This window comes from Oxyura jamaicensis, chromosome 8, assembly GCF_011077185.1.
Source record: "Oxyura jamaicensis isolate SHBP4307 breed ruddy duck chromosome 8, BPBGC_Ojam_1.0, whole genome shotgun sequence".
In the NCBI taxonomy this organism is placed as follows: Eukaryota; Metazoa; Chordata; class Aves; order Anseriformes; family Anatidae; genus Oxyura; species Oxyura jamaicensis.
Window position 1 is genome coordinate 2,462,264 of NC_048900.1, and position 14,844 is coordinate 2,477,107.

The 14,844-nt window shown below is 38.7% G+C and overlaps 1 protein-coding gene across 1 annotated transcript in view; it reads right to left on the reverse strand.

The window, feature by feature from the left end:
* The window catches only part of DPYD (dihydropyrimidine dehydrogenase), a 338,501-nt gene that overhangs the window by 175,134 nt on the left and 148,523 nt on the right, over positions 1-14,844 (reverse strand). Inside the window, exons 9-11 of the mRNA XM_035333208.1 lie at positions 12,637-12,744; positions 10,632-10,801; positions 8,755-8,965 (exon numbers count right to left, since the gene is read on the reverse strand). Coding sequence (XP_035189099.1) covers positions 8,755-8,965; positions 10,632-10,801; positions 12,637-12,744 — 489 coding nt within the window. The remainder of the gene's footprint in view (positions 1-8,754; positions 8,966-10,631; positions 10,802-12,636; positions 12,745-14,844) is intronic.

Below are 14,844 nucleotides of genomic sequence, written 5' to 3' on the forward strand. Positions count from 1 at the left end.
GCTATCTGAGGTGTAGTTTTCCGCAGGAAATGATGTAAAACTAGAAGTTCTGACTCCTTATTCCTTAACTTTGGGGGAAAATAGGCATTACCTCTGTTAGCCTGGATCTGTTGCATTTCTCAAATGCATCTTCAGCTTGTTTTGTGCTAAAATAGCTGCATGGACATAATTATATCAAAAGCTTTTTGAGTGCAAAGAAGCCCAGCATACCCCAGCTTGAAACACCTCCCCAGGGACTGGGGATTTGTCTGATCCGTATTTTTAAAGCTGGGAAAGAACATTTCCCTTGTGGCAAGGTTGACACAGTATCCAGCAGCTACTTCCTTCTGTTTTTCTGAAAAGCTCCAAGATTTAGGTTAAGTAAAAATAAGGACATGATTTAAAGGCATCTTATGTAAGAGTTCCTAATGTCCTCACAATTTGGATCTGGTATCCGGGGCAACTGAGATGCGAGAGGGACCACTTTCTACACTGCCTGCAGGATGGAGGGGAGACCTTTGGGTGGGAATTTCCTCTCTGCCCCTGCAAGGTGTGAGAGAATCTAGGCGCCAAATGTGAGCTGGTAAGGAGGCAAACCCAAGTATCAGTTCTCTGAATCGCTGCTTGACACTGAACAATATGCAAGCAATACGCTTTGTGTTTTTGTCGGTGCATGATTTGGGAAAGGGGTGAGGAGAAGTGTTTCTTTGCAATGGCTGCACCCTCACACTCTCTAAACTTTAAAAAGTAATATAGCTTTTCTCTTGAAAATTCAAAGTGCAATCCTGTGGCTGTGCTACCTTCTCCTCTATTTCCTGATGAGATATTACATATAATTTGAAAGGATCTTTCTGGATGAAAGATAACATACAATTGAATTATTCTAATGCTATCAAGTGATGCTAACACAAATAACACCAAACAAAAGGACAGTTCTGAATATATATTCCACATTTGCTATACTCACAGAGCAAATAAACGCAAATGGAAAAGCAGCAGCAAATTATAGCGCTTGCAAAAACAATATTAAAATATAAGTGAATACAGAAAAAATATTTTAATTAACAAAACAAATCAAATGGAAAAGATTCCTCAAATAAAGCTTTAAAAGTGAATCTGTGTGTGTTTGACTACCATGACTAATTATGTATCCATGTAATGTGTGTTCAATTTGGGCTTATTTAAATAGCAGAAATGCTCATTAGCTGCAGTATATCTGTGAAGCTTCAATAAACAGTTTAATGGTTTTTATGTTTAACCAATTTCATAAGTTCCTGTAATTTTAGCTTTAGTAGCTCATTAATGTTATTTTTGATATCCATCTTACAGACTTCCTTTACAGCGAATAGTAGCATTACTTCAGGAAAATACAAATACACTGTATCTTTCTTAATCTCAAATGTAAAACCATAGCTATCACATGCACCAATGATCTCATTAAATGCTGACACTGCCCTGTCTAGAGGCCCAGAAAACAAAGAAAGGCACAACCATGCTTCCCTCATCTCTGCCCCACTAACGTACTGAAACAGGATTAAAAAGTGGTTTGACTGGATAAAGCTGGGTCCAGCTGTGCCGGGAGAGACTCCCGCTGGAAGCCTGCTACTAACTGTTTTCTGCCTGGCACCAGGAGGCAGGTGTGCACTGATGGCTAACAAATGAAACAGCCGAATGCCTGCTCCAAGTTAAAACATCTTAACGAGTCATTGCAGGGCTGCTTGTAGGCACTGGAAGTTGGAAACAGCTCCAGGTGTGGAACTGTTGCACTCAAACTCATTCAGTAAACCTATTTGCGGAGAAAAATCCTGTTCCAAATGAGTCAGCAGCAAAAATCCTACCTATTTCACTAAGAATCTTTTGAGTCTATATAAACTTCAGTTTTATATAACAATTTTTGAAAAAGCCTGCTGACCAGAGGCCTATTCTATGCGTGAGAAGCAGATCTGTGCTGGGAGACACCAGGTACTAGGCGGCTCTTGTGAATATCCCCAGCTGGGACATCACAACCACGTCTCTTCTTCCCCGCTTTTCGTTCATTAGATAGTCAAGGCTTCAGTGTTTTGAGGTTGAAGCTCTCTAGTTGTTTGTCAAGGCTGTATAAACTCAACACTCTCTGCAGGTTTTCTGCCTTTCCTGTAATTTGAAATTCTATGTTTATATGAAGTCAAACTTTTTTACTTCTGAGCACAGAGCTCTGCAAGCTTTTGGCCTTTCCCTAGGAAATGTTTCTGAATCTATACAAATACTTATTAAGTAGGAACAGATTAAATCATAAAATTGTAAACGAGGGCAAAATTTATCTTTTTGGCATGTAGCTCTGTAGTAGGGGCTTAGTTATACTCTAGTAATAGTCTTCTGGTTTTGCTGCTGCAATTTCCAAGCGAGATGACAGTCATACTAAAAGTTACAGGAAGATATCTAAAAGTTGTATAAAAGTTGTTTAATAAAACATGTATTTTGCTCATAGATCATCTACTACTCTGGAGCTGGGGGATTTGCAGAATTGGCATTTGGAGCTTGTTTGGATTTTTTTGCATTCCCTCTCCCCCCCCCCCCCCTTTTTTTTTTCTCTCCTAGGGAAAATAAAATAGACATTGTTACTCTAAGATTCAGTGTTTTGGAAAATGGGAATACTTCCTCTTTCTTGCTGCCTGCTAAACAGAGTGCTGAACTGAACTGAAGTTGCCAGTCCCCTATCCTACGCTCCATTTTGCAGTGTGTTTTAACCAAGACTACTACTGTCCATACTTCCTTCATAGTTCTCCCCAGAAAGTACAGGTTCTCCTCAGAAATATATGAAAATAAATCAGAACATTTGTTCCAGTGCAAAATTTTGCAGTCCACAAATGTTATTCCCTTTTGCTTATCAGGAAAAAAAAAAAAAAAAAAAAAGGTTATTCAAAGTTTAGACTTTAAAACCAACTGGATGTTGAGGCAATATACAGTGCCATGGGAGTAGGCAGAATTAGATGCGTATATACTGAGTAGCTGCAATGTAGAATGGTGACGGAAGATATTTCTGTTATTCACTAACCCATTGTAGGCCTCCAGAATGACAAAGAGAGCAAAAGAGCAGGAACACAAGGAAAGGTACAAAATTCTACTCCAGCTGTTTATGTGGGCCAGTTATGATGGCTTGAAGAGTTTGGTAATCTATGCAATAATAATTAAAAAAAAAAAAGGCTTGTGCTTGCAAAATCTTTTTACAACAACAAAGCAAAGCAAAACCTTTTTTTTTACTCCATCTGTAGTAGATTGATTTAAACTTTTTTTTTTTTTTTTCTTTTAAATTGGTTTCAGTAAAGTGCTAATGTTCTTAAAACAGTCTAGAGGGCAACTCTCCTGCTTTGTCTATTAGCAACTTCCTGAGCATAAAACGGATTTAGGAGAACTGATTTCTTTTTAATTAATGATGCATTTGTATGATTCCCAGTGGGAGGATGAATATTTACTAGAACTGTTGCTTAAAAACACAATTAGCATTTTATTTTGACAAAAGAAATAAGAAAAAAAAAAAAGAAGACTAAATATCTACTGTGAGTGCATGGAGTCTCAATTGCAAATTTAATAGCTCCCGTGCAAGAACAAGAAACATCTGGATAAATGTAATAGACTAGAAAAAGGTTTTTAACCTATGGGCTATTTCTGCTCAGGCCAGTCACGCACACACCTATGTCATGCTAAACAAAACTTTAAAACAGGTTCATCAAGACTGTCCTGAACACTTTGATGAATTGTGGCTCCTGCTAGCAGCACCAGGTCATTGACCTTACTTTTTCTATGACCAACTGGTAACATATTTATTCAACATGCATCTGAATCAGCAGCCATAGATTAATTCCGACTGGAAGGGCCCTCTGGAAGTCACCTATTTCAACCCCTTCTTCCAAGACAGATCAAGTTGCTCAGGGCCCTCTCCAGTTTTGAACATCTCCAGTATTTTCTTCTCTATCTTTTGGTGGTGAATACCTGAATATGTCCATTTCTTGAATATCAAAAACATTCTTCATTTTAGGAAAAAAAAAAAAAAAAAAAAAAAAGCTCTACGAATATAAGATGGTTTGGGGTTTTTGTATTTGCTTGTTTGTTGTTGTTGTTCTGTTTTTATTGTGTATGCCTGGAGATTTGGTTGTAATCTAACTCAATGGTGAAAAGCAAATTTGACTTTCATTAAGACACCTTAGTCAAAAAATAAAGGTTTAAAAGTGACTGAAATGGTGTGCTCAGAATAAGCACTTCATTCCCTCCAGTATTAGTTTCTTTGCACTTTCATATTGTTGTACAAAACCTATGCTAATATTTCTTTGTAATTTGATTGCTATTCTAATAGCAATTGCACCAAAAATACATTGTGAAACTGAGGCGCATTGCTCAACCCAAGGTAAATAATTCTCCTTTCATGATCAGCTCACTGCATGACTTTGTTCCCCTCCCATTTTATGTTCCTGTTTAAAAACCTCACAAAAAGTCATTTAGAGGGTGATGCATACTAGAAGATACAAGACTGGCGCAGGATTATGGCTAAGCAGCACGGTAAATTCAACCTTTTAGACGAAGCAGTTTGTAATGTGGCAGTAAACAGAACCATTCCTTTATCATAGGGTCTCTGAATCACAACAAAACGCATTGATTGCTTAGGCTAGTATTTATCACATGAGATAGAACACCTTCCAGAAGACCTAAACAGAGGGTTTTTAAAAACAACGAAGTTTTAATAACAACAAAACTTTCCAACATTCTGATTCAAGTCAACTCCACCAATGAAATAGCTGATAAATCTCTTAAAGATTTTTAAAATATATATGTATCTCCTCTGTGTTTCCTGTGGGTTACGACTGAACCATTAACATAGAATCATGGAATATCCTGAGTTGGAAGGGACCCATAAGGATCATCAAGTCCAACTCTTGGCACCGCACAGGTCTACCCAAAAGTTTAGATGATGTGCACAGTCCAATCACTTCTTAAATTCAGACAGGCTTGGTGCAGTGACTACTTCCCTGGGGAGTCTGTTCCAGTGCACAACCACCCTCTTGGTGAAGAACCTCCTCCTGATGTCCAGCCTAAACTTCCCCTGCCTCAGCTTAACACCATTCCCACGGGTTCTATCACTGGTGATTACAGAGAATAGGTCACCTGTCTCTCCACTCCCTCTCGTGAGGAAGTTGTAGGCTGCGATGAGGTCCCCCCTCAGCCTCCTCTTCTCCAGACTGAACAGGCCCAGTGACCTCGGCCGCTCCTCATGTCTTCCCCTCTAGGCCCTTCACCATCTTCGTCTCCCTCCTCTGAACACTCTCCAACAGTTTAATGTCCTTTTTGTACTGTGGTGCCCAGAACTGCACACAGTACTCGAGGTGAGGCCACACCAGCGCAGAGCAGAACGATCACTTCCCTCGACCGACTCGCAATGCCGTGCTTGATGCACCCCAGGACACGGTTGGCCCTCCTGGCTGCCAGGGCACACTGCTGGCTCATATTCAGCTTGCTGTCAACCACAACCCCCAGATCCCTCTCTGCGGGGCTGTTCTCCAGCGTCTCGTCGCCCAGTCTGTACGTATAGCCAGGGTTGCCCCGTCCCAGGTGCAGGACCTGGCACTTGCTCTTGTTAAACTTCATACGGTTGGTGATCGCCCAGCTCTCCAGCCTGTCCAGATCTCTCTGCAAGGCCTTTCCACCCTCATCCAAGTCCACAACTCCTGCAAGATTGGTGTTATCTGCAAATTTGCTCAAAACACCTTCTAGTCCTACATCCAAATCATTTATAAAAACATTGAAGAGGACTGGCCCTAAAATGGAGCCTTGAGGGACCCCATTAGTGACCATCCACCAGCCTGATGTGGCCCCATTTACCACAACCCTTTGAGCCCTGCCCGTCAGCCAATTGCTCACCCATCGGATGATGTTTTTATTTAGCTGTATGCTGGATATTTTGTCCAGTAGGATCCTATGGGAAACCATGTCTAAAGCTTTGCTGAAGTCCAAAAAGATCACATCAGCTGGTTTCCCAGCTGATCTTACCATAAAAACAAATCAAATTTGTTAGGCAGGACCTACCCCTCATGAACCCATGATGCCTGGGACCAATTACTGCATTGTCCCCCAGATGTGCTTCAATAACCTCAAGGATCACCTTCTCCATAATTTTACCAGGCACTGACATGAGACTGACAGGCCTGTAATTGCTAGGGTCTTCTTTCTGACCTTTCTTGAATATTGGCTCAACATTTGCCAGCTTCCAGTTCTCCTTCTTCTGTTCATATATCTAAAAAACACTTTTTTATTGTCTCCCACAGACATGGCCAGCTTCAACTCCACTTGGGCTTTGGCCACACAAATTTTCTCCCAGAAACACAAACAGCATTCCTGTATTCCTTCGTCGTCGCCTGGCCCTCCTTCCAGCAGCCGTACAGTTTCTTTTTTCGCCTAAGCTCCAGTAGAAGATCCCTGGTCCTTCTGCCCCGCCTGCCTGACTTCTGATATTTTGGAATTGCCTGATCTTGTGCTTTTAGGAGGCAGTGCTTAAAGATTGACCAGCACTGATGGACGCTAACGCCTTCAAAGCAGTTTCCCAGGGGACCTTGCTGACGTGAAGTCTCTCACTTGAGTCCCAGGGAGGCAACAGACTTCCCTGTGGGTTGTGTCCGGTCAGCATATCGGGCCTTCTGTCCCTATCAAAAGGGAGTCCCCTGTGACAATAGGGGACTTATTTCTTTTTTGACAGAAGATGTAGCAATGTGGGGGATAGGTTGCCTTGCCTTAGGCACCCTCTCCAACTGGGACGGGCTTTCATCTACTTTGTTGTTCTGACTGTCGTGTTCTAGAGCCTCATACCTGTTATATAAGGGTAGATGGGCAGGTGAGGTGGGCAGGGACAGGGCTTGCCTACCACCCCGAACAGGAACTTGCCTCCCTTCCTCCCCTTGGCCTAGTCTCCTCCTACTGCCTGGCGGGATGAGGGAACCTTTGTCTTCTGCATAACAGGAAACACTTGTGCTGTGGCAGGCTTGTGAGTCTGTCTCAGAGAGGGTAGAGTACACCTCCACCAGTCAATTTCCCTCTCTGATTCCCTGATGCTCCTGAGCCTGCTCACCTCCTCCTGAAGCTCTGCTACCTGGTTGAGCAGCTTTTCAACATGGGCACACCTCCCACAGGCATACCCCTCGCTGCTGCTGTCAGATACCGACAGAAGACTCGGGCACACCCTGCAGCCCAAGACCTGGACGGCAGTGTGTTTCCCCGAGCCCTCTGTCTGAGTAGCCACATCAGAGACTGGCTGGAGAGGCCGCAAGAGATGCGGACGCCATGGTTTTCTGCCTGGTTGATACCATGGCCAGGTTCCTCACAAGCAGGTTACAAGTACCAAAGGGAAAGACTGCTGCAAAAGCTAGATAACAGCCTAGGCTGCGTTAACCTGTCCCAAAGCAATAGCAACATACACAAGACAGGAATGCTCCTGGAATGAACTTTACATATTATTCTTCAAGGTAGAAAGTTGATTCTTCTTTTTAATTGTAGTAGAGTAGTAATGCATATACAGAAAATGCAGATGTGAGAAGTTACACATTTATAAGTACACATTTATAAGATATATTTCCACAAACATTACTATACTTAACTTAGATTATTTTAGATTTACTGTCTTCCTTGATTGAAAAGATTCACAAAACCACTTTTTTTTTTTTTTTTAATGTTTGAAATTCCCTTTGCACAGGCAGGACTAACATCTGATCACCAAATTTTCCATTGGCATGCACTCTGAGGCACTAACTCTCCCAGTCCTTTGTAAGAGCATTTATGCCCAAAGGAGTATGACAACATGTCATGGCATAATTGGCTGGCATGACTGTGCCCTGGAGAAGCAGGCACATTGATCACTCATTAAGGCTTTCAGAACCTCCTAATCTTGATGAGCATCTATTAATTTTACTAAACTATCTTCTGTTGAGTCAGTGGGGTTCTTGTTTATTTTTTACTTTCAAAGCACCTTTGATGCACGTACCTGAACTCTTTAAATCTAACCTAGTGTAAGGGGAGGAGAATACAGTCTGAGCTCTGCTCAGTTCTCATGGTCTTAGTTTTACTCATATTCTTCTGCTCTTTGTTTTATATTCAGATAATACGTTCAGTCTCCGGAATGCCATCTCTGTATATTGGCTATTAAAGTAAGTGTTCATTTTTAAGACCAAAGTTTGTAAAGTGCAAGTAAATAATGAGACATGCTGAGAAAAGCGCAGGTGAATTTAACAAATCCTGTATATATGAGAGAAGCCACAGTCCTCTTGCATATGTATAAGAAATAAATGATACCCAGAGCAGCTAAACCAGAATAATGAATGTCTTAATTCTTGCTTAATTCAATAGTTGTTTTTTTTTTTTAAAAAAAAAAAAGTTTCACAGATCATATCAGTTCAGTTTAGTTGTAGTAAGTTGTAGTATACGTTTCTCTAAAGTTACTTAGTGAGACAAGAAGAAATCCCCCCAAGTATTCTGCGTTACCCGTTTGCCTTGAGAAGAAAGCAAGATATATACTGAACAACTGTACCTCTAATATTGTCTCCTGCTCTAGACAATGACATACAGAAAACTGCTTGTTATTCATACCCTTAGTTTTCTTCTAAGAGGTATACCTAAAGGACAAATAAATTTCCGTGAAAAGGGCCAAATCACAAGCTATGTAACCTCCAGAAGACCCATTTCACAGAACTGTCAAAGGACACAAAATGGCTGCAGCTAAAATAATAAGCAGCATTTAGAGGATACATTTGTCAGGGTTACCTTTAGAGTCACCCAAAACTGAACCAAAGGCACTGATCACCACATCAGCTTTCAGACGGACAACCTGATCCTCATCTTCTTTCCAGTTTCCATCACTGTCTTGTTCAGTTCGAACAAACTCCATTGAAACAATATGTCCACCTCTAAGCACAACCTTCCGGGGGGAGAGGAAAGGTAGAAATTCACACTTCTCTTCTTTTGCAAGTTCCATCTGTAGATTAAAAGCAATAAAACAAACATGAAAAGTTTTACGAAAAGTTGATTCAAGATGCTACCACATCTTCTTTAGTAGAAGGCACTGGTGTATTATATACAGATAGTCATCTTCAGAACCTCTACTTTATTAAATCATTCAGTTCTAGACAGTGGCATGTAGTAGATTTGCAATGCAGATATTTTTCTGATGCATTTTCTTATTGTTCCCTGTCACTGAATAATTCCTCTGAGGGCAAAAGAGCTACTTCATGCAACTACCTGTTTTTTAAGAGGCCTAGTATTAATTAAGCACATGACCTGATTCGTGTTTTCTCTGACTTTAAGAGTTTATTTTCAAGTACTGAATACCATGTCCAAATAACAGTTTTCTGTGTGACATCCCAGACTTAAGATCTTCTGATTCTCTGTTGTGATGAAATTACTGAAGTCAAACAGCACATCTTAGTAGAGTCTTCAAGATTTGATTGTCTATGTTTACTTGACAAATAATGTACATGTAACTATCTTGTGTGTGTACTATCTTATGAAATGTCTAACCTGACCTCATTCTATCATGGCTATTAGTAGGCTAAAACTATTTTTACTTCACTTTTCTCCCCCGCCCCTTTTTTTTTTTCCTCAAATCCACTGCATGATTTGATGAACATTGACAACTTTTAGGAATTGACCCAGGCTGCTAACAAAAATTTGGGTTCAAAGTGACTTCTGATTCTTAATTAGCAAGAATCTGAATAGCATGAGTCTCTTAGCTACAATGGTCTCTCTAATCTCATTGTGTCGAAAATCCTTATCTGAAGTGCAACAGAAACAGAAGGAAATTATGTTTCAGAACCTCCATTTTTTTTTTTCCACCTCCATTCCCTTTCTACAAGATCTCTAAGATGCTCAACTTCTTGAAAAAAATGACCAAATTTCTATAATTCCCTTGATAAGAAGTGCATTAGGTGTACTATTACTCTAAAGCATGTAAGTGTCTGAAGTATGTACCAAATCAATTATAATGGAAAAAGACCAAAATAAGAAAGCCCAACTTGAAAAAATCCTCCTGTAACACAAATAAATTGAGGAGGCAGAGTCAGTTTCAAACTGTGCAGATGTCCTGATAAATGCCAAAGTGCAAAGCCAAACTAAAAATCAAATTGAACACTGAAATCTGTGATGAATGACATCACTCCATTGCCATTGGCAGTGATTCAAAATGAAAATCACAGTAAGTAATTTCCTTACAAGAATTTATAGACTCCCAAAGCTATGTCAGGATCACTGAGATTCATTAGACAGCAGCCAGAAAGCATAATTCTTGGACCTGAAGAGTCACCTACAATACTCAAATGCCTGTTTTATCTCTGGGGTGCTTCCATGATTTTAAGAATTTTACAGTATTTTCTAATTAACATGGAATTCTACCCCTTTTACACAAAGGCATGTCTCTCAGACTTTACAAAGAATGGATACAACAGAGGAAAATGACTTATACAGAGACTATGCAAATCAAACCTCAGATCTTTACTAAACTTTTATATGTTTTAAGATAATTGTTATAAACAAAGCCTTTAGTAGATGTTTTTAATGTACCTACTGCACCCTTTCAGGCCCTATAGTAGTAACAACAATAATAACAACCAATATTCTTTCTCATAAATGCTATTATTCAATTTTACCTCTTCTGGGACAGCCCTGATATTAGTGAATCCCTTCCTGAAGACCACAAATACACGACGAGCTCCACAGCGTAAAGCAGATGTTGCACAGTCAAAAGCAGTGTCTCCTGCCCCAAGTACAATCACAGTTCCATGTATTGATGGCAATGGAGAGTGACAGGCACACATCCCTGAAAGATGAAAGGAAAAACCCCATTTTCAAGTAGAGAAACCATTTCTGCATGACAGCTCAAAAGGTACTTGTACTCAAAGCAGTGTAAAATTGCATCTTACAGTTTCTAAGCATGGAGTGTCACTATCAAATTATTCTGCTTCACTGAAAGACAGTTTTATTCCCATTTTTAAGATATGCTCATATACATAATTTCATAGTCAATACTCTAAGCAACAGAACCCTTCTATCTCAAAAGGATACAAACGACAACACGTTTCTAGTTTTGTGAGTCCTGTTGGGTGAAAATTAGCATTGTAAGATATTTTTATTTAAAAAATAAGCTTCTCACTTATCAGATTCATTATCCTCACAGTTAAAAAAACAACACATTGTAACAGATTATAAAGAATAATACTTAGTGTTTTTCTAAAGAATACTTTCCAGTTGTTGATAGAGTTGTAAAATAGTTTCTCAAAGTTAGTCCCTTATAGTACACAATTATCTATGTGTTTGTACATTATTCTATATAGCATTTTTAGTCAAATTATTACAAAGGGAGATTATTTTGCAAGATTTGCTTTTCCTTTGTTAATCAAGAGATGTTTTGCAGCATATATTCTCAATCTGTTTCATTTTAAAACATCTCTTTCTTTAAAACCAAAACAAAATCAACCCTTTTCTCCTAACTCACTTGAGCTCTCTAAGCTTAAGAAAATACACAGAAATAAACATTTGATCAAAACAGCAGAGAGATGGGACAGATGGGATGCTGAATTTCCTTTCCTAAATATTTTGCATAAAATGGGGTAATAAACTTCACTTTTATATGCAGAATAATTTGCCGCCAGAGACATATTCTTTAACTCATGGTTTATGGAAAGTCTACTAAATAAGCAGGCAACCCTATTTGATGCTAAAAGAAGTTTCTGAATGGACATAAGAAAAATGCTTTGTGGATTAAAGTGGTTAAATATGTAGTTGTGCATACAAAACCACACAGTGCAATAAGTACATGCTCAGAAAAAAATATATGGAATTTCTTTTATTTTTAATCAACACACTGGGGAATCTAGACTGTGAGTGAGCATGGCATATAAATCACAAGTTTCATGTCATCCACTCATCCAGAGTTTACGACATCACATTCAGGGCCCCTGAAAGTATCTATAATCCCTGGGTAGCAAACAGCCAATTCTGCATTCAAAACAAATATGTAACAGCATAAAACAAGGCTGAATTTGGTGCCTATGAACTGGCATCACCGACTTCAGGCATACTACTGTCATCCTGAGACTGTGAGGTTTTTGAGTAAGGAACTAGTGCTCCCTCAAAATGTGCCTGTACAGCATGCAGCACACGACTCACTTGGGGTCACGGTGCTACAAGTAAAAACAATTATCAACAACATACAAAGCAGCTGTTTACACGGGCCAGCAAAATAATACCAGGTCATTTCAAGATTTTCATCTTATATTAAAGAATCTTATATAAGATTTTCATCTTATATTTGCTGTGTTATTTATATCAAGATAACTTATACAAATGAGAACTTTGTAATATCTTTTGAATATAATTCAACGTAAACAAGTTTTTGTGGGTAATACATGTACTTAATTTTTTATATATGACTATTTGCTTTACAGTCTCCACGACTGACTTTCCTCTATGTTCCTCAATGCACAGTTCTGAAGTTGCAGCTCACCAAGAAAAACTTTGGTCCACACCATTTCATTAGGAGGTGCTTCCTAACTGGATGTGATGCTGTATAACCATCTGTATAGTTTGATATTTCAAGAACTGCTAATGACTTACTACCGAACATGGTTATAACAAAAACACAGTATCACCCACCTGGTTTACTTGCCATAGCTACCAAAGGTAGGAAGTCTTTAGATGTGTAAAATCCTTGATCCATTCTCAGCCCTTGGAATATAACGTCTCTGTTTGGTTCCGGTAAACCTGAAATAGACATTTTAAGGCAGATCAGAACTGCAAGGGAAATTTCAATGACAAATATATATTTTATATTACACGCACATTCTCAGAAATGTCGACAACACAAGCAGTCTAGCAAAACCTCTGATGTTCCCTCAAACATCAAAAATGACTGTAGTTTCATGTTTGTAGTCAGTAACTCACATAATGGGTTATCTGTTAACAGTACTGGCACCTGAAAACAGATTTTGTTGGATAATTTGTGCACTCAGATTAACTCAAAATAAATACAAAGAAGAGGGTTAGAGAGAGTAGGATATATGGGGTGCAGACGCAGAGAAGCTACCGGGGAAGGGGTAACTGGTAAGCTTTTCCTGTATCACTTTCCTTTCACACACACGTAACTCTTACTGCTGTGAACTGTTTTTGTTCCCTTTGTTTTGAGGCATTTTTCAAGACATCTAGTTTGCAGGTAACACAAATGAGGCAATAATGAACAGCTTAAATGATGAGGAGTGGGGCATGAGTGGCAATGCTGTTAACGTGTCTTTTTTTTGAGTCCTTGTATGTCATCACTTTTACGTGTTCCTGACTGCTTTCTCAGAACCCTGAAGACCTTACTGGCTGACATTTATTTATAGTTATGAATAGCACAAATTTATACAGAAGCCATGGGATACAGATCGTGATAGGCTTCACAACCAACAATAGCAACAAATACCTTTCAATTTAAAAAAAGGCAAAAGGCATCTTCCAGTTATTAAAAACTATCTTCACATTGCTGTTTATACATTTGGCCAGCACAGAAAGTCTAGCCAGCATAGAAGTTTAAACATTTTTTTTTCATGCAAATGAAACAATCTGTCAGGGCATTTTCAACAGGGCCTCAACTTTCATATTTAAATCTATTATATATAAATATATATATATATTATGAAAGTATGCAAATTAATAATTGCATACTGAAGTGGAATTAATGTCAACAATTTTTCTAAGAAAAAACACTACATCCAAGGAGTCCTTAGATCACGTAGGCAGAACTGGAACATGCAAAGTAACGTTTTCCCTCCATTCCTAGGCACGGATGGCAGCAGAATGACCTTTCACCTCTTTGAGATATATTGGTTGCAGGTGGAAAACCCCAATAGTATCATGTTAGCATTAACAACAAAGCAGGACTGCGCTTTGAGGAATGCTATTCCAAGTAGGAAAGGTTTAAGGTCTTTTTATATTACTGAAGCAGCACAAAGTTGCCTCATTACATCACAGTATCAAGACTCAGACATAGAACCCTTCACACTTTCTCATGAGTCACCTGATATGGGGGAAGCTTCTCAAACCTCTACAGCCCTGAATGAAGTTACTATAAGAGAAGATAAAAAAAAAAAAAAAAAAAAAAGGAAATGAAAAAAATGCTGAAATTTTTGCATTTCAAATACCTCACAGTTTTTGAACACTTTTCTTGATATCTATTAATAAAAAAAAAACAATGAATCAATTGCTGAACACCTGACTATCAAAACACTTCTGATCAATAGCTGGATATTGAGAAAAATAAGGTTAGAAAATACTAGCACATGCTGAACTTCAATACCTTTGAATACCATACTTCCTGGGTAGACTGGAATATCAGCTAATGAAGAATGAATAATGGATATTTTAAGATTCAATAGTACAAATATTTCTGGCAGAAAGTATTGAAAGTAAAATATGCAAAATGCATGTATGTATATATGCATATACATATGTATAATATACATGAAAATTATACTTAAGGACTGCATAGGTCTTCCGCTAAGTATGTATATATTGCTAAATTATCTATGACAAGAATACCTTGACAAAAGCTCTCCATGACTGCTTACAGGCAGAGGACAGCAGTGCACATATTTCAGTTGACATAAACATAGACCAGCTCAGTGGCCTCACTTTATTCTTGGGACAAACACTTTTGGCATTATTGACAGATGCAAGATGAATTAAAGATAATTTCCTTTCTATTTTATGGCTATCCCTGTTCAAAAACAAAGAGAAAACCATCACAATGTTTCCTTTTTTTTTTTTTTTTTTTAAACATTTCTATCATCTACTGATGAAAATGATTCCATCATCAGTAATTTAGCT